The sequence below is a fragment of the Oryza brachyantha genome, chromosome 10 (genome assembly GCF_000231095.2).
Source record: "Oryza brachyantha chromosome 10, ObraRS2, whole genome shotgun sequence".
Classification (NCBI taxonomy): Eukaryota; Viridiplantae; Streptophyta; class Magnoliopsida; order Poales; family Poaceae; genus Oryza; species Oryza brachyantha.
The window spans coordinates 1,445,622-1,472,396 of NC_023172.2; the positions used below are offsets into that span (position 1 = coordinate 1,445,622).

General features: G+C 40.0%; 2 protein-coding genes across 2 annotated transcripts; both read right to left on the minus strand.

The window, feature by feature from the left end:
- Window positions 1-3,539: 3,539 nt before the first annotated feature.
- On the minus strand, window positions 3,540-7,549 carry LOC102703066. Its single transcript, XM_006662114.2, has 2 exons — window positions 6,387-7,549; window positions 3,540-4,026 (listed from the first exon to the last, which is right to left on the minus strand). Exons 1-2 carry the CDS (start codon window positions 7,534-7,536, stop codon window positions 3,980-3,982), a joined length of 1,197 nt encoding a protein of 398 aa, XP_006662177.1. The 5' UTR covers window positions 7,537-7,549; the 3' UTR covers window positions 3,540-3,979.
- Window positions 7,550-13,441: 5,892 nt separating this feature from the next.
- Window positions 13,442-17,850, minus strand: LOC102703339. Its single transcript, XM_006662115.3, has 3 exons — window positions 16,683-17,850; window positions 16,461-16,569; window positions 13,442-13,698 (listed from the first exon to the last, which is right to left on the minus strand). Exons 1-2 carry the CDS (start codon window positions 17,824-17,826, stop codon window positions 16,547-16,549), a joined length of 1,167 nt encoding a protein of 388 aa, XP_006662178.2. The 5' UTR covers window positions 17,827-17,850; the 3' UTR covers window positions 13,442-13,698; window positions 16,461-16,546.
- Window positions 17,851-26,775: the final 8,925 nt, after the last annotated feature.

The following is a 26,775-nucleotide window of genomic DNA, read 5'->3' on the forward strand; positions in this document are numbered from 1 at the left end:
CTGGACGTTAATTAGGAGTATTAAACATGGACTGATAACAAAACTAATTGCATAAATAAAAACTATTTTATTAGACTAATTTTTTAAGCCTAATTAAGCCACGATTAGCAAATGTTTACTATAGCATCATATTCACTAATCATGGACTAAATTGATTTGCTTCATGAAATAGTCCAGAGTATAGAGTGGGTTTATTAATAATCTATATTTAATACTTCTAATTAATGTTCAAAGGGACTTAAAAAAAGTCCTTGGATCCAAACAGGGTTTGAGATGAACTAGTACTCGACAAACCCTAGCCTCGAGAAAGGAATTAAATACAAGAAAGGTCTAAATTGGACTTGGACTGAGTTAAATGTCTAATCGCCAAAACACCTTTGGTTGGGCTACATATCATTGTCGAGTATGACTGCTTAGTCACTTGCGGTTAGGCTAGTCTTAGCGTGAATGCTCGATCCTTTTCAAAACTTAGCATAAATTTGGTCTAGCACCAAATTTGGCTAACAGTAACTCTCCTACTCCCTCCATATTTTTTTTATACGACGCCATTGACTTTTAGGTTCACGTTTAACCTTTCGTCTTATTAAAAAAATATATAATTATTAATTATTTTGCTATAATATAATTTATTATTATAGGAACTTTAAGTATGTTTTATAATTTTGCATGTTTAGATATAAATTTTAAATAAGATAAACGGTCAAACGTAAATTTAAAAGTCAACGGTGTCATATAAAAAAAATATGAAGGAAGTACTGCTTATCCCTATTATCCATGCACCTCATCTTAACCCAGCATTCAGTACCTCCAAGCGGACAACTGGACTTCAAGGAATGGCAACACCCAGCTAGACCCATGAGCTAAAATTAATTAATCATATACTAATATATTACTATACGTTTTTTGTGTGCCGGTTATTTATCCCACCAAAGACGAGGGACTTAGTTGACTTTTATAAACTAGCAGTTTATGATCTCTGATGGGTTTAACTTTGGCGTACCGTGGCTCAGTTAAGTCCAACTTAACGAGTAAATAACCAGAGCCATACCATAAATGAAGCTGGTAAAAAAAATATCAAAACTTTGGCCAATCTATAGATTCACTAAACATTTAAACATCCATTAAAATATTACTTGTATGTCGATATAGTGCTCACTATTAAACTAGGATTTTTTATTTTTTAAACTATTTTAATTTTATTACTAAACCTCGAATAAAAATATTTTCACTGTATGAACCGTTTGACCACGCCACCACTGACGTGACAAGATAATACTGCTACCTAGAGTGTTTGGCATGGCAATCTTGTCATACCAATGACAAGAGCATGGCAAGACAATGTCATCGTGCTAGTGTTGGTGATATAGCAAGCCTGTCGCGTCAACCAGCTTGCGTGACAGTGTTGTCTTGTCACGCCACCAATATTCGCGTGGCCAAAAGGTTTATACGGTGAAAATATTTTTCTTCAAGATTTAGTAAAACAATTATTTATTAAAAATATTAAAAATAAAAAAGTCATTAAACTAAATAAATCATGAGTTAGTATAATCAACTTAGGCCCTGTTTAGTTCCTAATTTTTTCTCAAAAATTTCACATTAAATCTTTAGATACCTAAATTGAGCATTAAATATAGATGAAACAAAAAAACTAGAGTGAAGTGCACCAGCGGTCCTTAAACTTGGGTGCATGTGTCATCTAGGTCTCTAAACTCTCAAAATGCATTTTTGGGTCCCCGAACTTGTCCGAGGATGTCATATAGGTCCAAACGGGCTCCGACCCGCTCCATCTGCTGACGTGGCATGCCACGGCGGCGCCTACGTGTTGGTGGGGCCATGTGGATCCCATATGTTAGTATCTCTCCTCCTTATTCTTTTCTCTCCCTTCTCGTGGGTGCCACCATGGCATGCCACGTCAGCAGATAGAGCGGGTTGGAGCCCGTTTGGACCTATATGACACTCTCGGACAAGTTTAGGGACCCAAAAATATATTTTAAGAGTTTAGGGACCTAGATGACACATACACACAAGTTTAGAGATCGCTGGTGCACTTCACTCAAAAAAACTAATTACATGGTTATGGAATAATTTTTTTGAGCCTAATTAATCCATGATCAGTCATAAGTGCTACAGTGACCCACATGTGCTAATGACAGATTAATTATGCTCAAAAGATTTGTTTCGCAGTTTTCTGACGGAATCTGAAATTTATTTTGTAATTAGGCTATATTTAATACTTTAAATGTTTGACTGTACACATCCACATGACATGAGTCCTAAAAAGTTTTGGGAACTGAACACACCCTTATTATAGTACAAGACAGCTTCATTGCAATCCAAATCAAAAGGATTCAGCATTGAGAATAAGATATCATTTTTTGCATGGGCATTGGCAAAGGACTCATGTCCAAACATAGCAACTTAATTTCCATTGGTATTGTTTCCCTCCGACAGTTCCTACTCTACTTTGTCAAATGAGACGTTACTATGATTTTGTTAGCACGTTCATATTGAGTAGTAATCATTCCATGCCATGCAACGGACTAAGCTGCGTTCGAATCAACCTATGCGGCTAAACTAATTCTCGATTTCTGTTAACACGTTTTTCAAACAACTAAATTGTATATTTCGTGCAAAAATTTTTATATAGAAATTATTTTAGAAGATCAAATAAATTCATTTTTTAAATTTTTAATGAGTAATACCTAATTAATTATATACTAATTACGTTTATCGTAGGGCTAATAGGCTTTTGCAACATGCAGCTTCGAACGCAGCCTAAAACCTATTCGTTGATTAGGAAATTTCACGGAGCCAATTCTATATGATTAGGGATATGCTGCGAAAATTGAATCGATCGTCCGTGGTTATGAACACATACCGCACGGATGTCTCAATTGTAAAAGAAAAAAGCTAACAAAGGATATGTTACACACAAGACATGCATAATGGACCACGGAGGATTCGCATGTTTGTTCACATACAAGGTCACAAAGAAATGCACAGTTGCATATCTCAATCATAATTGTATTCTTCCTACCAATTATATTATTTCTAGCACCACACAATGGCCCTTTATCACCAAGGTTATAACAAAGTATTACATCATTTCTATGTTATAAGATTTTTTTAATCCCTTTCTATATCTAATAAATCTGAACACATATATAAAGCATATATATTGATCCATATATAAAAGAAAGGAAGTATGAAGTAAGCAGACTAATGAAAACTCGCCACGCAGCATCAATGCTTTTGCTTGAAACTTTAGGGATTCTTTTCTTAAGCAAGAGGGAGATCCCCTAGTTTCCATCAAGGGGTTTTTTGGATCTGAAATTTTAATAAATTCGGTTTACACTAATCATGTTTTTGAAAAAACATTGTTTAATAACTTCTTGTTTGTTTCGTTTAACTAATCCATGGGCAAGAAAATTTATGTTTCCACTAAACCACGAAATCATGTTTTATCAAAAACTAATCCCCAATGTTTTTATTAAGAAAAAAGCCTAGCCACATGTTCTCCCTCGCAGCCGGCGTAGCCAAACACATTTATCTCAAAACTCCCCAATACATGATTTAGATAAATCACATAACAGACTAACAACCTAAAAGTGATTCTTAAGGAAAAAAAGTCAAAATCAAACTTGTTTTAAGAAAACCTGTTTTTATTTGTAATCCAAACAGAGCTACGAAGTTCATATAGCCCCACACCACCTTCCAGCAAACAGATCAAAGCATCAGCCAGGTTGTTCACATGGTGCCATCCCACCATGTATATCAACCGCTGGTTTACAACAAAACTCGAGTTTAAAACACCAGACTGTAACCAACATCTACCAGTTTGATGATCAGCTAAAGAGAACTGAAAATCAACAGGCATTGCAACAGGTAGTGATATCCTCCTGTGTTTATTCATCCAATTGTCCCAAGCACGATTTTCATCCAAACTAGCTAGGTGCTGAAGAACACACTTACCACCTGCCTAGGCAGCCTGGCCCTCCAGTTCAGCAGCCTTGTGCTCTCCTCTTCCTGCATTAGAACCAAGATCCCAAAAGCCAACAGAGTATCAGTACATTATTATATCTGTAGGATCTTTAGGCGATTCAGCTTCCCATAAAGACTACCATACAGCAGAAATTCCAATCAAGATGAGTGACTGAAGTTTCTACTTAAATTTGTTTAGCCAGGGTCCAAAAAACATGATTAACACAAATATCTTGACCAACATCAAAAGCTCAAATTAACAAGGTTCCATACAAAGTGAACATGGGGGTATTTAATGAATAAGTATTCAGCTGTTTAAAAGCTCTGGATGCTTTCTATCAAAAACTTATCTTTAATCATTAACCATAGGAAATATTTAATTTTCAGGTGGTGTCTTATATTTCCAGAGTATCTTAACATGAATGGATAATCACCATTCTGTGTTTTGAGAGCTTTATGAAATGAGCTCACTGTAAATAACAGATACATCTATATAATTTTTTTAATCAAACCAGTTCATTACTACTATAAATAGAACAGAATGAAACAATATTTGTTATACTTTTGCTTACAGATAATGTGGCATATAGTAGAAAAGATATTTACAAATAATAAATGAGGTGCAATTGAAATAGGAACAAGTATCAATCATAGTGTTAATGCTGAGTACTGAAACATTAGATCAACAAAACATAAAATAAAAGTTGTATGGCATGTGTGGCTCTATTTGATACAAGTAACACAGTTCCAAACAAAATGACCTAAGGGCACTTAATGAACAAGTGTTAGCTGTTTCAAAGCCCTAGCAGAACTGGCAATTTATAACCACCAAAAGATAATCTTAATTTTCAGGGAATCTTATATTTCCAGAACCTCCTGAATGAATAATCACCATTCTAGGTTTTTACAGCTTTATAAAATAGGCTCGTTCTAAGCCAAAGGTACGTCTAATGTTTGTTACTACTATAAATAGAACACATTACGAATCAATAATTGTCAAAGTTTTGCTTACATATAATGTGACATTAAATAGAAAAGATAGTTACAGTCTTACAGATAATAAATGGGGTGCTATTAAACCGACACAAGTAGGTATCCGCATTAACCCACTGTAACTATAGTGTTAATGCTGAGCTCTTAAACATCAGATCATCAAAACATAAAATAAAAGTGACTCGGTGTGTGTTGTGATATTTGAGATTGTTAGCACTCCTTAACTGAATCAAAATACACATGCAGTACTGGCCTATTGGGTTCAGAACCCACAGAAAAAAAAAACATTTTACCAAGACTTTTCAATATCAGTATTACCAGGAGTCCAGGACTCACGAGTCTCAAAAAAAATTTCACGAGTTGACTCACGTCTAACACGGTGCAACACGCCTCTAACTCCTTTTGCACCATGTCTTGCATCGATGGCAGCAGGCTGAGTGATGGCGGCAACACATGCAGAGGCATAGCAGCTGAGAAGTACTTCTGATAGTACAAATACAGTACTCCTTCAATCTCATAAAAAGCCAACCTTATGGCACATTCTAATACTACCAATCTAAACATATCTCTGTTCAGATTTATTGTAATATCATTTATTGTAATAGGATATGTCACATCCAGTTCTAATTTATTTTTTGTGGAAGCAGCGGGATTACTTCTTTCTAGCAAAAGGGCAGTACTATTATATTGACCACATGTCAACTCTGACAAAGTGACAATAAAGGATTCTGTCACAAAGGGATTCTTTATGACATGATTCTTTATACAAAAAGGTCGTAATGAGAAGTTCTGGATGCTACACGATTTCTTATTTTCTAAATTAACAAATTATGTATATCACACGAGTCCCCGAATACTATTTCTAGAGTTTACTAAGGCGGTGTTTTGCTGGAGTGGGTTAATTATCTGACGTGAAAAATATAGTAATAAATTAGTATATGATTAATTAATTATTATTATTAAAAAATATAAAATAAATTAATATGATTTTTTAAATAATTTTTCTATAGAATTTTTTTGCAAAATATACACCGTTTAGTAGTTCAGGAAACGTGCACGTGGAAAACGAGAGGCGTTAGATGCAGCTAGAGTAGGTATAATAATAGACTATAAGTCAGCTATAAGCATGTTTTAAAGAGATAAGAGGAGAGAGAAGAGAGATGAACTGCTAATTTGTAGTCAGCTGTACATGGACTCCAAGACACCGTATGTGTATGACATGTGGGACTATTATATAAATTGTTTATTAGATTGACTATAGATAAATTGGACCCAGTAGTTCGCTATTATATTGAACTTGCTCGTAGATTGACTATAACACGTGGGACCAGAGTCGAAGTCCCGGTATCACTGCTTTTCATTAATTAAAAACTAAACTTCACAGCAAAGAATAAAGGGATAGTTGATCATACCATTTGGAACATAAAAGCTCTCATAGGGATGAACAGTCTTGACGAGCAGCGTGCCATCAGGGGCCTTCTTGAACTCCAGTGTGTCGAGCCAAACCTGAAAAATGCCAGCAGGGGTCCCTACAACCACCACATTTCCATCGCCGGAGAACCCACAGATCCAAATGTGCACCATACGGTGAAGTTCGCCGCTCGGCACCATAGGCAGCCTAAGAAGCTTGTTCATCTCAATGGCCCTGCGCAGAACCCATTTCGCCGCGCCGTCATCGGCGACCTCCCGCGCCCACAGCTGCAGGCTGAAATCCTTGAAGAAGGCAATGCCAAGAACGTCATCTCCCAGATTGATGGCTCGGACGTTCCACCTGTGGGTGGCAGGCATCTCCGCCGGCGCCAGCCGAGAAACCGTGGCCAGACTCTGGGTGGCGAGTTCGAACTTGAGCATGCGATTCCCATTGATGAGCCAGTACAGGGCTCCCCCGACCAGCGCAGGAGGCTCGTCGTAGATCATGCACAGTAAGGACGGCAATGGCGCGGAGATCAGCTCGCCCCACGCGGCGTCCAGCGACGAGTACACGCAGCCGAACACGCCGTCGTCGCGGACGAACACGATGGCCACGTGGAAGGGGCTCGAGCGGCAGTCGGCGCCCGCTGCCGGCGCGGCGCAGAACACGGTGGCGCTGTGGTCGTTGCCGCCCGCGTGAATCTGGCCGGGGACGGTGATGCGGGTGCTGGCCCCGGTCATGGGGTCCCACACGAGCGCCTCGCCCCAGTCCTTGCTGCGGAGGAGGACGCGGCCGTGGCGGCAGTCGACGAGCCACCACCCGCCGTTGTCCCCGCCCGTGCTGATGGAGGCGGCATCGACGTCGATGCGGCCGGGCGGGCCCCCGGTGGGGACGAAGACGGAGCCCAGAGAGGAGTTGTGGAAGAAGCCGAGCACGGGAGGTGTTTGATGGAATGCGCGGAAGCGGCAGAGGAAGCTAGGATTTTGGACCAGGCGGCTCCAGCGCTTGCAGACGAAGGACGCATGGGAGAGGGAGGAAGGGTGGGACGGGAGGCGGAGGAGGATCTCGGCGAGCACGTCGTCCGGCATAGCCTCCGTCGCCGCCGCCGCCACGGCTGCCGGCGAGGATTGGCCGCCGGTGATCTCGGCCATTGTCAGATTTGGAGAAGAAATGGGGATTCGAAAGGTATTTATTCAAATTTTTAGATCTAAAGAGTATATGTATTTGTGTAAAGACTATAATACCCAGGATATTATGGGAAAATACTATAATACCCAGAATATACATGGTGAGAAATTTTAAAAAATATCTCCAAACAATAAATACATACAATAAGAAATAGAAAATGACTCTAATACCCTTAAATACTGTATAAGAGTAGGGAAAAATACTTTAACACCCTTGATATAGACTAGTATATATACCTTTAAAGTTCTCACTGAAATATAATATGTATACCCAAACAATGTATTTGTATATCATCGAAACAACTTCTAGCATCCACTTATACTATTTTTTAACCCTAGATAAAAATGGCTCGAAAAGACTACGACTACGAAGGCCAATGTAATATCTCTATAAGTAGATTTTTCACAGACTATTTTTTGATCTTTGATAAAAATGAGTCAAAAAAATCATTACAGAAAAGGCTCGGTATTACAAAATGCTAGTTTTACTTTGGTCTTCACAGTTCTCATAGTGTAATATATGATGGTAAGTTGGTAACCATTGCCAGTATTACACTAAATACCATGAGCCATTGCCATGGTTAAAACAGCTCGATGACAATGTCTTTTCGTCCACGGATAAAATTGTTTGCAGAAATTAATGTCCAATGTTTTGTTGTAACCATTAAAGCAGTGGTACGCCCGATAGATGGGTGGAATTAACCAATCCTATGGAGTTTCTGGGGGGGGGGGGGGGGGGGGGGGGGGGGGGGTAATTGAGCAAATATATCCTGCAGATCAAAACACACAATAATTTAAGCAATCCAGCCATTAGAATTTATAAGTGAAAATCACCTTCTTGAAATATATCCATAGTTTTCAAAACGAACATTACCCAATGACTATGAGGCATTTTCTCTTGTTTAACTAGTTAACCTTTTTGTAGATTACTTAATCACCAATCGCCACATTGATATACTTAGTATATATAAGAACCAAAAAAACGTATGGATATACACGATGAAGCTTGTGGATTACGATGAAGCTCATGAATGTGAAAGAAAAACTGCAGCTTTGACTAAGAGAAACATTTAACATAAAACAAGAATAAAAACTTTCCAATGGTTGATGTCCAGGTTGCCTCACCAGCTCAAAAATTTGTAATCCCTTGCTTCTGTCAACACATCGGACCTCATGGGACTCGGGTGGAACTTTTATCGTTATCATATGATATTAACTAACAACAAACAATAAAACAATAAGATATACTCTCTCCGTTTCATATTATAAGATTTTTTTAAGATTTGGTTTAGATTTATCACGAATCAATGTATATGTTTTATACGTATATTTAGATTCATTATGATCGATATAAATATAAGTAATAAGATCAAAAAAATCTTGCATTATGGAATGGAGAGGGTATAAGCTATAAACTTTGATGAGTTAACACATCCAAACCACACAACGCCAAAAGTAAGTTAAATTTGACTGGAATCAGCCATCACCATAATACCTTGAAACACTTGGATTATGCATGTTTGACAATCTAGGGTGGTTGTTTGTTTCAACTATCACCCTGCTGCCGCCACTGTACATGTCAAAAAGAGAGTGGCACAAAGAAATTTGTGGCATCCATCAAACACGGTAAGGAACCAACATGATCGTAGAATACTGGACCAAGTGTAAAATTTACTTATCATCTTTTTCACCATTGCATGGTCCTTACGGAATAATGGGATTTTGATGTACAAATGCAAGAAATTAATTAAAAATTAGACAGCAAGCATCAATAATTATACTTCCCTTATGGCCTCAAGTAAAACACATTATGATGGTGGAACTAACCAGTTTTGAGGAAGGTTAGGAATATGATCAAACAGCATAAAAGATATATTCCAAATTTGATGTAAACTTCATGAATAATTTGAACAGTCGCTCAGTTAGCCATCTTCAGCAAACAATAAAATGGACCTTTGAGTTATGTATATTTTTTTTTCCGGGAAACATGTATGTTTTGTTTGCCTCCGAGTGACTAAGTACTAGGCCTTTTCTTTCATATTGAAAAAGCTGCTTCATACTAAAAAGAAGGACAATATTATGATACATTTTAATTATAGTGGTAGTAGTGTAGTAAAATTTATATCTAATTATGTATTTTTGGAAGCATATTAAATATTTTATTCCAAACTTTGATAAGATATAGTTATCAATTTATCTATTTTAATATGATATGACACATAATTTTATCCCAGAGTTATATATTTTAGTTCTAATTTTACCATTATAGAATTTTTACTACGCATACTAACGGTGTGTAGTATAATAAAATCAGATTCGTTGGATCAAAGTAATGGACGGCTCACAATCGTTCGAGGATACCTTTAAAAAATTCGGAAAGAAAGTACTGGAACCGCTACAGATGCTATGATTGGCTGAAGACAAAATAATCTCTCAACTGTGCACTCATGGATCTTTTGAGATAGCCATACTGTAGTCAGCCCAAGCAATGCATGAATCCTACTTCTTTCTTGGTTGAACTAAACCCAACCAGCAATTTCCATCTTCCTGAAATGGGATAGTCAGAATCAGTTTTAGCTGCCTTTTGTAATCTACAGGCCATTGTAGCTAGAAAGTAGCTCTTCCTTGATAACACTTTTCAGATAGCATTTTTATTAGCTATCAAAAGTTTCATGTTTTAGAATGGCATTTTATGTATCTGGTGTGGTTTAATTTTGACGTACTAGCCTAGTAAGATTACCGACTCCCATGTATATAGAGTGTAAAGTACTATAGTTAAGTTACACCCTGGGTCCAACTTAATGAGTAAAATACAACAAGCAGAAAAGGCAAACACCTGACCTGGCAACAAATAGATATCTTAATATAACAGGTGAACAATCTTCATGATGATGCTGCTATCCTATATAATATGACATCTACTAAACAAATCATAAATTAGTTTTCTCAACACACTGTAATAGAAGAGAATTTATTTGGAATCATTCTGAACGAACCAACACAGAGAATAACAAGTTGATGTGTGGCCAGTGGCAGAGCATTCATATCCAAACATCACAGGTTATAAAGCTACACGCAAATGTCTTATATGTCAACATAAAAGCTAATGGAGTACTCGCATCAGTGTTCATTTATAAGTCACAAGTATTGCACCAACATATATTTCAATGCAACCATAAAGGAAAAATATAGTGTACGTATGATTTTCCACCATCAAAGGGTACATTTAAATCTCAACTATCCATTCTTCCCACCTCGTTTCATCCAAACCATCCATTCGTTTCCATTTTCTAATTCCACCCTTCATAACCCATTATCCAAACATGCCCCAAACTTATATTTTGTTCATAAGCGTCCTACATTACTAATAATTGCTTCTATCACCAATATAAATTAGCCCTTTAAGGAGCTAAATAATGTAAAATTAATATTTTCCGCACAATATCAACTACTTATTCTTCAAAAATAATTAACTACTACTTGTGTTCTGTGGGAATGCATCTTCATCCTATCTGTAATGAGTTAAGTGTTGTGCAGGTTGAAACAAATATTTTCTTCCATCCATTAACTCACAAGGGGGAAGGAATGATAGAAAAAAGAAATTACACACCAAAAGGTTCCAATTGAAATTAAGATTATATACCAACAAATTAAGTTCATATTAAGGAAAAATAAAACCAAGATGAGATACATAGTAGCTCCCTCAGATCACTCCATCTGTTTATGCAGTCATGCTTGGCAAGAAAATTGGTGATTCTGAAAATAAACATAACATGGAATATAGCTTGGTCAATTTATAATGTCATAAATTCTTGGGCATTCTTATAGGAAAACTCTGGTGGAAATAGCTTTCAGTTGTTTACTTCAATGTTGGAAATAGCTAGCAAATCATTAACTACTTTCTCTTTGAGGTTAAAAGCTTTATATATAAATGTGTATTGTTAAGAAAATTTAGTATCTGCTGCTCTATCACTAAGATATACTGTAGAAATGCTAACTGTGCATGTGTGACCTCAGAAAATAAAGCAAGCATATCTCATTCTACAGTAACTCTATGTAATCACCATTCAAATGCAGAAATAACAGCCCAATCCTGATGGTTGATCACCAGCTTTTAGTGATACTAGAGGTAAATAAGAGATATATTTGTACCCAACAAAGCCACGTTAAATCGTAGATGCAATTGTGATAGAGAATCGATACCAAGCCACAGGAGAATTGAATATGCACAGTTACATTTTTAAAAGATATGATAGATGAGATACACCTTTGACAAGCTAATTTCTGCCTAATACCCATTTTACGTCATCTGGAATGCATGAAGTGCAAGAAATATGATAAGGTACTTCAATGAAGAAAATAAGAAGTTGATATTGGTGACATCCATTTCCCATGTTCATGTCTGCATTCCACAAAGCACAAGCCACAAGGCCAGAAGGGTAATCTATAACTGAACTCAAATTCTAATTTTTATGGTGGTATATTTGTACGTGATAGGACATATTAGTCAGGGAATAGAACAATTTTATATGATATTTGCTAAAAGTTTGGCATTCAAATAATTATAAATGACAACTCACAATTGACCAATAATACATAGAGTAATTGATATTCGAAAATTCATGCATGTACTACAATACAATATCAGATAGTAGAAATGTTACGGTTTCAATCATTTGCTATATCAATTAGTTCAAATTAATTGTTGATAATATTGCAAAATAATACATTTAACTTATGAACCACTAGATATTTGAACCAATCAATTTTCCCTTTTAAATAGCTGCTTTGGAATGTCTAAAATATAATTTTGGTATCTATACATAACTCTACTAGAAACATCACCCAAATAAATTGACAAACTTCTTTTTATGATTTGTGGTACTTCCCCGTTAAACATTTATTCATTTTTCCATATTGAATCGGCTTTAGCTTCCAATTTAATCGTAGCAACTTATTTTCACAAAAAAAGCATCACCAAACTGCTTTACAAATCCATATGTATTACCATGAGTTTTTTTCACATTTTTTCTAATATTTTCGAATTCGGTTGAAATTTATATAACCAAAACAGCGGTAACCACTGCCGTTCATCCACAGCTTGGTGGTTAATGTGTTTTTGGTAACCCGGTAAGCAGTGGTGGCCCGTTAGGCCGTTACTTCACCCATGTCTCGTGGTGTGTGGATCATTGTGCAAAGTTGACTTGTCAACAAAAAGATGGAACGACTCTACGTATATGATTACGGCTCTCTTTGGGAGAGCTTGTGTATGCTTCACGTTCAATCATTAGAAGTTATAAGCTCTCTTAAATCACTGTACAGAGTTTACTTTTTAAAAAAAAGATGGGACACCTTTACGTATAAGATTATAGCTCTCTTTGGGAGCTTGTATAAGATTATGGCTCTCTTTGGGGAGCTTATGTATACTTCACGCTCAATCTTTAAAAGCTATAAGCTCTCTTAAATAACACTTATATTTTAAGAATCTATAGTCATAAAATCCAAAAATAAATTAGAAGCCAGAAGTTATATAACTTAGTTTTTAGAATTCTAAAAACTAACTTCTTACCGTCTGCTTCTTATAATCTTAAGCTCCCCAAAAGGGTTATAATCTCGCACTCTCACTCAAAGGCCTCAAAATTAATACCCTCTCTGTTCTCAAATGTAATTATTTATAGCATTTGAATCTTCTAGTATAACATAAATATTTTGGGCATTATTCAATTCTACTTGTATCCATCACCTCCAATTTTATCATCACCTACCCTCTCACCTCGTTTATTTCATATTTATTAAATCTTTTGTTCTCAATCTTAATCACTGCTAAATAAAATAGAAATGTTTATATTTTAAAATAGACGTAGTAAATGATTCCTTTCTAATTAAATAAGCGGTCGTTTGCTTTAAGGGTATTTTAAACAAGGGAATGGGAAATGAAGGAACAACAGTACAGGAGTAAAATAAAACCAATCATGTATATCTATTGATATCAGCAAACAAGAAAATATCAGCTAAGCTGAAGGTTCAGGGGCAATAGAGCAAATGATTTATTTGAGGTGTGGGCAACTGCATCACTAGAACATCATGAGATCAAGCAGACGTGATGTCAAATACTCGTGGAAAATCCTGCACATGTAAACACATAGACACAAGAACATGAGCTCCACTAAATAAGATGCGAAATGTTGAAATCTCATCCTAAACAAGACAGAAATTACTGAAATATGTCCATAGTTTTCAAAAGTAAACAATGGGATGTATATAGCATAAATGAGCTATGAAATTGATGGATGAACACATTCAAAATCAAAGTAAGCCAACAGTATACCAAAATCATACCCTGTCATTTCAGAAATACTAATGATAGTCGTTAGTATGGCACATCGTCCGTGTATAGGATATCTGAACAATAATCCATCTAGTCTTGCAACCAAATGTTTACCATGAAATATTTTGCCATAATGAGTTAAGCAGGTTTGACTATCGAGGATGGTGTTTGGTTCATTCACACGGTGCCTAAGTGTCATCGACATGTTGCTCTCCTAATATTGGGTACCACAAAAAGTGTTGCATGCGACACTTAGCAAGACAAATGTGGCAATTTGTGGCATTCAACCAAACAGCTCCTAGGATCCAACATGCTCATAGAATACTGGATTTATTGTAGAATTTGCCTGTTTTCCTAATTTCGCTATTAAAGGTTCCTAGTTGAATAGTGGGATGTGATGTACAAATGCATAACATAAAAAGACAGCAGTCATCAATAATTGTATTTTCCTTATGGACTCACAGTATAACACAGGCATCACAACAAAAGATAAAATATATTTTCCAAAAATGATGTAAACTTGGTGACAAATTTGAAGCATAACACTAACAGTCACTCGGTCAGCCATATTCAGCAAACATGTACGGTTTGTTTGCCTCCAAGTGACTGCCTGTGCAGTGTAGCCTCTGCAGCTCTGCCTGCTTTTTATCATACACAGGCCAATGCAGTCATGAAATAGCAGTGCCTTGAATAATAACATTTTCATTAGCTTCCAAACTTTTCATGTTTTACAATAGCATTTAATGATATCTGGTGCAGTTTAATTTTGACATACTAGCTCATCTAGATTACCGAGCTGGCAAACTTTCATGTAAAGTAACAGAGTTAATTACTTGACTCATAGTCCAACTTAATGAGTCCTGGATCAGTGCGATACAATGAAATGCAGTACGTAGAAACCAAACACATGATTTATTACTTGCACCTCAATGACCTGACTTGAGTTACAATAAGGGCAACAAATAGATTTCATAAAATACTCAACAATACTGCTAACAGTATTTTATGGTGCTATACTATATGTGACTTATACTAAATAAATCATAAGTTCGCATAATCAACTCATTAAATTACAAGAGAATTTCATTGAAATCATACCAGAAGGAACTAACACTGAGAATAACATGCCATTCATGAATGGTCATCAACAAAGCACTTATGTCCAAACATCACAAGTTAAAATTTCATGGCAGTTCTTTTCCTCTGAAAGTTCCTCTAATATGTAGAATGAGATGTTAATATGTTATCATAAAGCTACTTTTGGCAACACCTATTTCACAAATTTATCGAGCGTGAACAGGCAAACAAGGGTTGTGTTCCACAAGATGTGCATAAAAACTCGTGTAGTATTTGCATCTTTGTTCACTTACAAGTAACAAAAACCGCAACACCATATATTTCAATGCAACCTAAAAGGAAAAGTATATGTGATAAACACCCGTTTGGCAGTTTTCATAAGCATCAGATATTGCTCATAACTGTACTATTTTTATCACCACTATACATTAAATCGTTGCCTCTAAGCATAGTACACAAGGTCGGACCGCTGCTTGGCTGAAGCCTCAGGTAATTGATCCAGCGGTCTGATCGGCCAAGCCACCGGTTCATGTGTTTCAGAAACCAATATGTATGATGTATGTTTCACTCAAAACAGAAGGCATGTGCTAGGTCAATGGTTGAGGAGGCCTCTGTAGCACATCGACCAGGGGTCAAGAATCTCCATTCACACACCACTGTGTCAATTTTTGGCTAATACTAGCCTGTTAGGCCTTCATTTGGCCCTATAAGCAACATGTAGCACTGCAGCCCAACATTTCTGGTTTAGCCAGTCCAAGCGGTCTAGTTGCATGTTTGATCTTTACACAGATCCAGACCGGAGGAAGGGCTGGTTCCGGTTTTTTCTACTATGTCTCTGAGGTTCTAAATGATGTAAAAAATTGCCCCAATATAAATGTCTCTGCTTGCAGCTCATGGGGCATTGATTATCAAGAAAGGGTGCATCTGCATTTTCTTTAATCAAACTACTCATTACTTGTCATGGTTGGATTGCACTACTCTAGGAGTCGTCGTGAGCAGAGAGGGCAGAGAGGAGTCCAGATCGGCACCAACACAGGAGAAGACCAGATCGGCGCCAGCCCAGGAGTCCTAATCCGACATGGTACTGTAGCACGGATACCTAATCAGATTAGTAATAGCAGATAGAATAGGATTTAGTTAATTATAGCAGATAGATTAGTTATTGTAAAGCCTATATATAGGCCAACAATCAATGAATAGAGCAAGCAATTAGTCCAATCTACTTCCCATCTATCTTTCTCTATTTTCCTCACCTCCTGCTGCACGCCACCCTACTGCTGCCCTAGCCGTCACGGCCGGAACAGAGACACGGCAGGAGCCGCGGCCACTGGTATCTTATCCCTACTTCTTGCGATCGCTCGCTAGCGCTTGTAACATTACTACTATAAACAGGGCATATGCCAAATCAATATTAGTCATATTTTTGCTTACAGATCATGTGGCATTAGTTAGAAAAAAATTCCAAATAATTAATGAGTTATACCTGAAATTGGGGCAAATAGGTAAACTACTGAATGTCGGCTCAGCAAACCATCAAATAAGAGTGACTTAGTAAAGCGCTGTTTTATTTTATATAGCTTGCACTCCTAAACCTGAACAAGATACAAAGCACTGGATTCAGCACCAAAAGTAAAAACATTGGAAGTCTTTTCATTAGGGCAAAACTATACTTCATAGCGAAGAACAAGGGGGTAGTTGCTCATACCTTCTGGAACATAAAAGCTAGCATAGGGGTAAATAGTCTTCATGAGTAAGGAGCCAGACACCTTCCTGAATTTCAACGTTTCAAGCCAAACCAGGAAAATGCCAGCGACGGTCCGTATAAACACCAGATTTCCATCCTCAGAGAACCCACTTATCCAAAGACGAAGCACACCGGACCGATTGTGCTCCACCGGCCAATTTTGCTCCACCGCCATTGGCAGCGGCAGGAGCTTGTCCAGCTCAATCGACATGTGCGGCATCCATTTGAACGCACCATCTTCGGCAGCCTTTCGCGCCCACAAGTGGAGGCTGAAATCCTCGAGGAAGCCTAGGGCAAGCACATCGTCTTCCACCCTCACAGCACGGATGCTCGACATGCGAACGGCATTCATCTCCACGGGATGATCAATCAGAGCTAAACTTTGGTTGCTGAATCCGAACTCAAGTATGCTGCCCCTATTGAGAAGCCAATACAGGGATTCACCAACAACAAGGGCTGGGGACTCCTCATAGACCTCACATGGTGATGGCACCACCGTTGAGATCAGATCACCCCACGCGCCGGTCAGCGAAGAGTACGTGCAGGCGGACACGCGGCCACGGCTTGCGAACACGACGACGACATGGAAGGGGCTGGAGTGGCAGCCTCCGTCGACGCCGGCGGCTGTGCACAACACGGCGGCGCTGCGGCCGGAAGCACCAGACAGCATCTGGCTTGGGACGGGGATGCAGCGGCGCTCCCCAGTCATGGGTTCCCACACGAGCAGGTCGGTCCAGTCGCGGCTGCGGAGGAGGGCGCGGCCGTGGCGGCAGTCGACGAACCACCACATGCCGTCCTCTCCGTTCCTCCTGAGTGACGAGGCCTCGACGGTGATGCGGCCGGGGGAGGCCTCGGTGGGGACGAAGCGGGGCAGGTCGGGGGAGTTGTGGAAGTAGCCGAGCACGGGGGGTGTTCGATGGAATGCGCGCAAGCGGCGGAGGAGGCCGGGGTCGCGGGCTAGGCGGCGCCAGCGCTTGCAGACGAGGGAGGCGCGGGAGAGGGAGGACGGGTGGGGCGGGAGGCGGAGGAGGATCTCGGCGAGGAGGTCGTCCGGTGCAGAATCCGCCGGCGGCGGCGGCGGTGGCGCCGCGGAGTGGGCGCTCATGGTCGAGGGAGTTGCGGGGCGGAGCTCATTTCTCCTCCCCTAGCTCGCCGAGTAATTAAGCAAGCTGGAGAAGCTGGTGCCTAAATGGGCCGAACGACCCGGACCGGCTCGGCCCATCAACGAGATGGCTGGGCCCGTTAAAGACACACAGTTCAGGAAACAGCCCGTGCCTTGCCAGCCCACATGAGCGTGGCACGTGAGCTTCACGGGCCGGCCTATGCACGACAATAGTTGTGCCTGGGCCATGCGGTGAAAAACATTTTGATTTTGGCAGCCGAACTCTGACAGTATGTTTCAAATAATTGAAATTCAAATTTATGTATGTTCACGGTTCTAAAATTATCTTCAACGAAAAGATTCATGGTTCGACCTACAGCTGCATAGGCTTCTACAAATATACGCCAAAGTTGTCTGAGCTTTATTTTTTGACCCAAATTGGTTCGAAAAAGATAAAAGAAAACAACTTTGAACAAAATATAGAAGCTCATACAGCTGAGTTTTTTATATCATATTATGAGTTTTTTTACGATCCTTGAAAAAGTACCTTAAGGTACCACACTTTTTAGTGTAAAACATATTGTACCTTGAATTACATTATACTTTGAGACATCAAAAATTTATACTAAAATTTTTGATACCTTGTGGTGCTTTTCAAGTATGATAAAAAGGCCCCATATAACAATCGAGTAAATCATCAAGTATCCATTCAAAATTTGAAGTAGTGCTTCTGACTTCTGAGAAGAGCCTAGAACCGCTGTTGGATCATCACAAAGGAGCAGAATAAGCATAACACATCTGATAATATCTAATCTCATAAAACAAAATGTGCTCAGTGGATACTAACTGTAATCTCAAATGGAGAGCAAACATCCCTTTTGCCATTTTTGATTGAAATATGGCATGATCTAATATAAGTTAGAATAGCTATTAATCTTTCCATGGTATGTGCTTAGTTACTGAAAGCAGTGCAGATGCATAGCTGATCCTTCAACACCTCGGCAACCAAATATCCTACAGAGCCGTCCACTTCCATGATTTGCACCATCACCATCACCTTCACCTTCACCACCTGCCATCACTGGAGACTTAGGAAAAACTATGGAAGACCACCAAACAAACGAGCAAACCGAGAATATGTAAACATTAAGGCGCGACATATATATGACAATTTGAAATTATAGCAATTGACAACTACTTGTGGGTGACCCCTAAAGGTCACTAGAATTGCATGTTAATGCTCTTTGCCGTGAGTTCAGTGTAGTGCATGATGAAACAAATCTTTGTTTCCATCTATCAACATAACCCACAAATAAAGGCAATCAGAAAATATTGCACATGAAAGTTTCTCTGGATACAATATTGTCCAAATGAATATTATTCTGTAATCTTTTCCAACAAAGCTCATAGTGTGAATTGCAGATGCACAAGAACAGTCACAGGAAAAATAAAATCAAGATGAAATTGAAGTTCATGGCTGCTACACTGCTACACCAGGTCACAACCTCTATTTTTGCAGGCATGATCAATTTGCAGAAAGCAAGTTAATTCTGAAAAGAGAACATGAAGTTGTTTGGCCAATTTGTAATGTCATAAATTCGTGAGCTTTTTTTTTGTAGAAATGAGTAACTTCAGATCTTTAAGTAGCTAGGTGAATCATTCATTAGTAACTATTTCTACTTTAATAAGTTACAAGCTTTGTATAGTAGCTGTTCTATCACTAAGATATACAGTAAACATATAGAACTGGCAAGAATAGCTCATTCTACAATATGCTACACTGTGATTAAAAACGGATGACTCCAAAAAGTAATCACCATTCACATGCACCGGTACAATCCTCAGCCATCCCCTCATAGCTAGCTGATCATCACGTTTTTATGATATTTCAAGCGAAATTAGAACCTATATTCTTACCAAAAGGGCACAGATATTCAACTATGGTAGAAAATGGATACAATGCAGGTCCTATGTTCTTACAGAAACACAGGGGAATTGGATATTCTCAATAACATTTTAAAAACCATTTTTCGCCTACTGCTTAATGTACATTCTCTTGAATGCATGAATCGCAAGGAATACGATAAGGTACTTCAACGAAGTAAACAATAAGCTGTCAACTTGATATTGGTGACATCCATTCCCTATGTCCATGTCTGCATTCCAGAAAACACAAACTAGGAAGGCAATCATTAACTGTAACTAAACCCTAGAAGGTGTCATTTTTATGGTTCCCCCTACCAGAATAGTCAAGGATTTGAAGTCGTCCATTCAGTTCATCTTAAGGCAACACTTAAATACCCCAATTAGAGGATAATCAAGCTTAAAATGAGAGCAAACAAACGCACAAAAATGTCAGAGCAAACAAACGCACAAAAATGCTAACTTGTTATACCTGCAACATAGAAGCTTGAATAGGGGTACACAGAGTTCACCAGTACGTTAGCAGACACCTTCTTCAACATCTCATCTTCAAGATGCACCATGAAGATGCCATCCATTGTCCATATGAACGCAGTGGAGCCGTCTTCGTCAACCGCGAGCAGCTCGACAGGCGGCACCGGAATCACCCGCATACCTGCGTGTGGCTGTGGAGCAAAAGCGTCGAGGCTAATGGTCTTGCGAAGCACCCAGCAGCTTGCAACGCTGCCACCATCACGGCCAGCCTGCCGCGCCCACAGCTGCAGGCTGAACACGTCCATTCCGGCGAGGCCCAGGGCGCCGTCCGCCGCGTCCATCAGCTGGATGTTCCCCTCGTACAGAGCGAGCACCCCCGGCGGCGGCTCGACCACGGCCAGGCTCTCCTTGCCCAGGTGGAGCTCGAGGATGTCGCCGTCGTCCAGCACCCAGTAGAGCGCGTCCCCGACCATCGCGCTGGGCTTGTTTTCGACGTCGCCGCAGCGCGCGTCCGCGGTGATCAGCCTCCCCCATGCGGCGGTCTCCGACGAGTAGACGCAGGCGGATGCGCGGCCCTCGCCCGTGAACACGAACGCGACGCGGAAGGAGCCCTCGCGGCGGGTGTCCTGGCCCCCGAGAACCGTGGCGTTGCAGGCCTGGACGTGCCTCCCGAGGCGGCCGAGGGGGACGGAACGGCGGTGGCTGGTGATGGGGTCCCAGACAAGAAGCTGCAGCCAGCCGGGCCCACTGCGGAGGAGCACGCGGCCGTGGCGGCAACCCAAGATCCTCCAGTCGTCGTCATCGAAGCCGAACGAGGACCCCGCGGGCGCACCTCCGACGGCGACGAAGGCGGGGCCGACGGCGCGGGTGTTGTGGTAGAAGCCGAGCACGGGAGGTGTTCGGTGGAATGTGCGGAAGCAGGGGAGGAAGGCCGGGTCGTGGATGAGGCGGCGCCAGCGCCTGCAGACGAGCGCGGCGCGGTGGAGGCAGTGCGGGTCGGGGGGCAGGCGGAGGAGGATCTCGAAGAGCAGGTCGTCCGGCGGCAGCGACGGCGCGCGCGGGTGCGGCGGCGAGGGGTGCATGCAGCCCATCGTACGGGCAACGGAGTGGTGGGGGCCAGTCGGACACTTGTCACGCACTGGGTTTTGGAGTAAGCTCTTCGTGAACATGACACATGACTTCTAGTAGAAAGAAATAACAAACTCTATGTAAACTCTATCTCTAATCCCTACTAGATAAAACACATAAGTTTCAATCGAACTTTTAACTCTCTTAGAAATAAAAGAAAAATTTTAAATTAACTCTAATTAAATTACACGGATTGTGATAATTCCCGAATTTATCTATAACATCCTAGGTCAATCGAACTCTATTTCTTATCCGATCCAGACTCCATCAGCTAAATCCGAGTTGTATTTTGCTTGGTCTCCTGCTCGATTACTATGTTTTCTGTCTAATTCGTTCTTTAATCGCGATTTAATCTATAATGGAAATTTGCTAAAATTTGGTGTTAACAGTAACTTGATCCCTAGAAGAAACAAAATCAGTTTCTAAAAGTTTGTTGCGTACGCGTTCTCTGACAAAGTGATAGTCAACTTCTATTCGTTTTGTCCTGGCATGAAAAATTAGGTTAGCAGATAAATATTTTGCCCCAAGATTATCACACCATATCTTGGCTGCTTGAGGACTCTTAATCCCTAACTTTGTAAGGAGTGTCTGTACCTACATAATTTCTGATGTTGCATTCGCAATAGCCTTGTATTTTGATTCTGTGCTTGATCTCAAAACAATAGCTTGTTTTCTAGCACTCCAAGATACGAGATTAGACCCCAAGAAGACTGCAAATCCACAAGTTGATTTTCTATCATCTAAACTACCAGTCCAATCTATATCAGAGAATCCACTTACTAGAGTAGAGCCTGGCTTGTGAATCTTAAGACCTAAACATATGCACTGTTTTAGATAGCTAAGTATTCTTTTGACAACTGTCCAGTGGACAGTTGTAGGAGGCTGGACAGTTGTAGGAGCATGTAAAAATTGACAGACTTTGTTGACAGAAAAAGCTATATCAGGTCTAGTGAGAGTTAAATACTGCAAGGCACCAACAATTCTTCTGTACTGAGTAGCGTCATTATCTCCCAACAGGGACCCTTCATGTAGAGAAAGTTTTTCACTTACTGACATACGTGTACTTGAAGGTTTGCAATCTAACATCCCAACCTTTTTTAACAGATCATTAGCATACTTATCTTGAGTTAAAAACTATGCCATTCCGTACCTTGTTCACCTCTATTCCAAGAAAATAATGTAACTCACCAAGACCTTTGAGTGCAAACTCTCCCTTCAAATCCTGAAGCAATGCTGCAATTGCCCTCTCTGACGAACTGGCTACAATAATATCATCAACATATACCAAGACAAATATAGTGATATCTCCTTTATTCAAGAAGAACAATGAAGTATCAGCTTTAGAGCCACCAAAGCCAAGATCAATTAATTTATTACTTAGTCTTGCAAACCATGCACGAGGGCCTGCTTTAGTCCATATAATGCCTTATCAAGCTTACAAATATGATGTGGATTAATTGGATCCTCAAAACCTGGAGGCTGCTGCATATAAACTTGTTCTAAATAGCCACGAAGAAAAGCATTTTGTACATCTAATTGTTTAAGGCTCCATCCTCTTGACATAGCTAAAGACAGAACAACTCTGATTGTAGCAGCTTTAACGACTGGACTAAATGTATCTTCATAGTCAATGCCATATCTTTGTTTAAAGCATTTTGCTGCTAACCTTGCTTTATATCTGTCTAGAGTACCATCAGCTTTCCTCTTGATTTTATAAACCCACTTGCAGCCTATAACATTTTTCCTCTCTGAGGAGGAACTGGATGCCAAGTTTTATTCTTAATTAATGCTTCATATTCAGAGTCCATAGCTACCTTTCAATTTTTATCTTTTACAGCCTCTATATCAGTAGTAGGTTCACCAAACTCACTGAATCATCAGTGTATACCTTCTCTCTACGAACACCACTTTACAACCGGGTCCGTGGTCTATCCTGGTCTAGCACACCATCAGTCTGCTGTTGTGCGGCTGCTTGCGAGTCTTCTCCCCTTGTCGATTGGTTAGCTCCCCCTGTCACATGCTGCTGAGTGCCGGCCTCCATAGAACAGGAGTGCCACGTAGCTTCAGGAGACGGATCACCAGCACCATGTGATTGGCCATCTGCCATCGTGTCAGGATCCGAGTGCCCATCCGCCATCATGTCAGCATCCGAGTGCCCATCGGGTCCCACCGTGCCGACGCTGTCGGTGATCGAAGCCGTCTGAGGCAGATTGAAGCTGCGAGTCCCCGTGGGAATCAGCGCCAACGGGATCTTGTACATCATGTTGTTCTGCAGTAATATTATCCTTGGACTCATTTGCATCAAAGAAATCATTAGGTGATGGATTAGTGACATGGTTAGGCTCTTGTGCATGCCCCCTAGACCGTACTAGGCCAAAGAGGTCAGCTGATAGGAGATCTATTTCAACCCTAAGCCGAGCACCTGCGTTAGAATGAAGCTTAGAAAAGGGAAAAATTGTTGAATCAAAAACAACGTCTCTGGATATGTAGACCCTGCCAGTGGATACCTCTAGGCACTTTAATCCTTTGTGCATATTACTAAGCCCAAGAAAGACACACCGCTTAGACCAGAATTGGAGTTTGTGGCTGTTGTACGAACGGAGATTGGGCCAACATGCACACCCAAACACTCTTAAAGAGGAATAATCCGGTTTTTAATGGAGTAATTTTTCAAGAGGACTAATGTTATGAATTATGGATAACTCTGCGAGGAATTCTATTAATGAGATAGGTAGCAACTTGAACAGCTTCATCCCAGAATTTTAGAGGCATGGTGGCATGAGATAAAAGGGACAACGCTACTTCCACTATATGACGGTGTTTCCTCTCAGCAGAACCATTCTGTTGATGGGTACGTGGATAGGAAACATGATGAACTATCCCTATTTTGGAGAAAAAAGAATTGAGAGACTTATATTCACCTCCCCAGTTAGTTTGCATAGCCAGGATTTTTCTGTCAAATTGTCGTTATACCATGGCTTGGAACTCTTGAAATTTTTCAAATACTTGGGACTTGTATTGCAAGAGATATATCTAGGTAAATTTACTAAAATCATCAATAAAACTAACATAGTATTTCTTTCTCCCAATAGATTCTGGGGCAGGGCCCCACACATTAGAGAAAATAAGTTCTAAGGGATGTTGAGAAACACTTGTTGACATAGTATTTCTTTGCTTGTTGACAAGCATTACAAACTGACTCACTTGAAGCATCTAAGCAAGGAAGACTAAATTTATTGACAACTTGTTTAACTATATGTTAACGCCAGAATTTGGATAATTGCTGGTTGGAGATTAAACTGTGATTAAAGACCGAATCGGACAGGAAACAGTGCAATCAGATAGAAAACCAGGCGAAATACGACTTGGGTTCAGCCGATGGGGTCTAGATGGGATAAGAAATAGAGTCCGATTGGGCCTAGAATGTTACAGATAGATTCGGGAATAATCAGAGTCCGTGTAATTTAATTTTATCTGTTAGTTAGAGTTAGTTTAGATTTTTCCTTTATCTCTAAGAGGGTTAGAGTCCGATTGGGACTTGTGTGTTAAGAGAGTCTATATAGGAGTTTCTTATTTCATTTTATCTATTAGGAGTCGTATGTCGTGTCCAACACAGACTAGCATCCACCTGAGGGTATAAGTATGTATGCCCGGGGTCATTGCTAACCATCTACATCATAATTTAGATCAATTACTCTCGGTGCATCGCCACCCTCTTCATCGAGGTTTCAACTCCGACGGAACTTGGCACCTGATGCGGGGCTGCATCGTATCGATCTCCGGTGGAGGGGTAAGTCCTACGTTCCGCCAGCCATGGTAATCGCATAGGACTGTTTCGGTTCGGTTCGATCTTCTAATCTGGTTGTACGATTACTAGTTATCGTATCAGTTTCAGCTTAGATCACTTTTGTGTTTTGAGTTGATCTAGTCGACCATCTTGGGCGATCTACGTTGGTTTGATATTTGTTATTTGACATATTCAATCTAGTACTGTCTCGGTTAGGTCCAATCTAATAGATTGCATTTATTAGATGATTTATATCAGATTGATGTATTTTGCTCATTGTTTTATCAGAGTACCTGTCGATAAGTTATCGGTCATCGGCTTGATAGCAATCTAGATCTGTTTAGTATCTATCCTGACATTGCTAGGCGTAATCTTGAACTGTCTCGGTTGGGTCCGATCTTCTATGAACATTCTTAGCAATCTAGGCTAGATATTTTATAGATCTTGGCTGTTTGTCAGTCATTTGTAGCCAATGATCTTTGCCGATCTACACACTTGTCATATTTACATCAATGGAGTAGCCAATTGCCTTATTGCATTATTTCTATATCAATCAACTTGATTTAGTTAGATCGGCAGTTATTTATGTTGCACCGGCTTACGAGAATTACATGCAAGTTGATTCTAGCCGATTGCAGCAAAGCATTCGTTGTTGATTTAATTATTCCAAGTATTCATCGGTTTATTTATTAGCCTTATCAATCTTAATGTTTCCTATAATTATACCACGCTTGACTGCATATTGTCTTCGTTAAGTCCGATCTATGTATGTCTGACTCGATCTGGTTATAGGGGCTCGTCCAATCGACTAAGATTAATAAGTAACTTGATGGATTACGTTGGTCAAATATTTAATTCAAGTCTATTTCTATCAAGTTTCTAGCCGATCCAGGCTTTTTACAGCCGATCGTTCATCCTATCGGCTAAACGCTACAACATCAACATCCGATCGGCGGGATCTTTCGTTACCTACTGGCTCGATAGCCGATCAGCTTGCTTTACTGTTTATCTCGTCAGTTGCAGAATCAAACTGACTGACACGTCCGCACACCTTCTAAGAATTTAGGTCCTGCACTGGAGTTGTCTGAGATTGACTCCCATGCCATCGTGTGTGACACGTTATCGAATCACATTTTGACGTCAACACTATAGGAATAGATGGATGACCCAAATGACTATTTGACCGGTCTAGCGAAAGTTTGATGGTATTGTAGGCTTCCTTCAAGAATGGTTGCAGCAAAGGATAGAGCCTGCACCAAGACTTCCCATTAAGTAGAGTTCTCCTGGTGATTCGATCCTTGAGAAAGAAATAATCATGATGTAATTCAAGAAAAGCAGAGTTATCATAAACTAAGCGGTGTACAGAGATAAGACTCTTTTTAGTTTCAGGAACATATAAGACATTCTTTAGATGAATATTACGACTAGGGGCATGAACAATAGTGCAACCAATCTGACTTATATCCATACCTGCTCTACTAGCGGTGTGAATTTGTTCTCCTCCATTGTACTTTTCCTTCACGGTAAGCTTGTCTAGCTCGCCGGTGATATGATTCGTGGCGCCCGTGTCAATGTACCAGTTGGTATCTATGCCGTAGGAGTTGGTAGGAGCAGTTGCAACATGTTTAGCTTCAGGTACA

Excerpts from the sequence above, each read along its gene's own strand:
- LOC102703339 (XM_006662115.3), bottom strand. The coding sequence starts at position 17,826 with ATGAGCGCCCACTCCGCGGCGCCACCGCCGCCGCCGCCGGCGGATTCT. Across the intron at positions 16,570-16,682 it reads TAGCTTTTATGTTCCAGAAG|GTTTAGGAGTGCAAGCTATA; the intron begins GTATGAGCAACT and ends TATCTTGTTCAG.
- LOC102703066 (XM_006662114.2), bottom strand. The coding sequence starts at position 7,536 with ATGGCCGAGATCACCGGCGGCCAATCCTCGCCGGCAGCCGTGGCGGCG. Across the intron at positions 4,027-6,386 it reads GAGCTTTTATGTTCCAAATG|GAAGAGGAGAGCACAAGGCT; the intron begins GTATGATCAACT and ends GTTCTAATGCAG.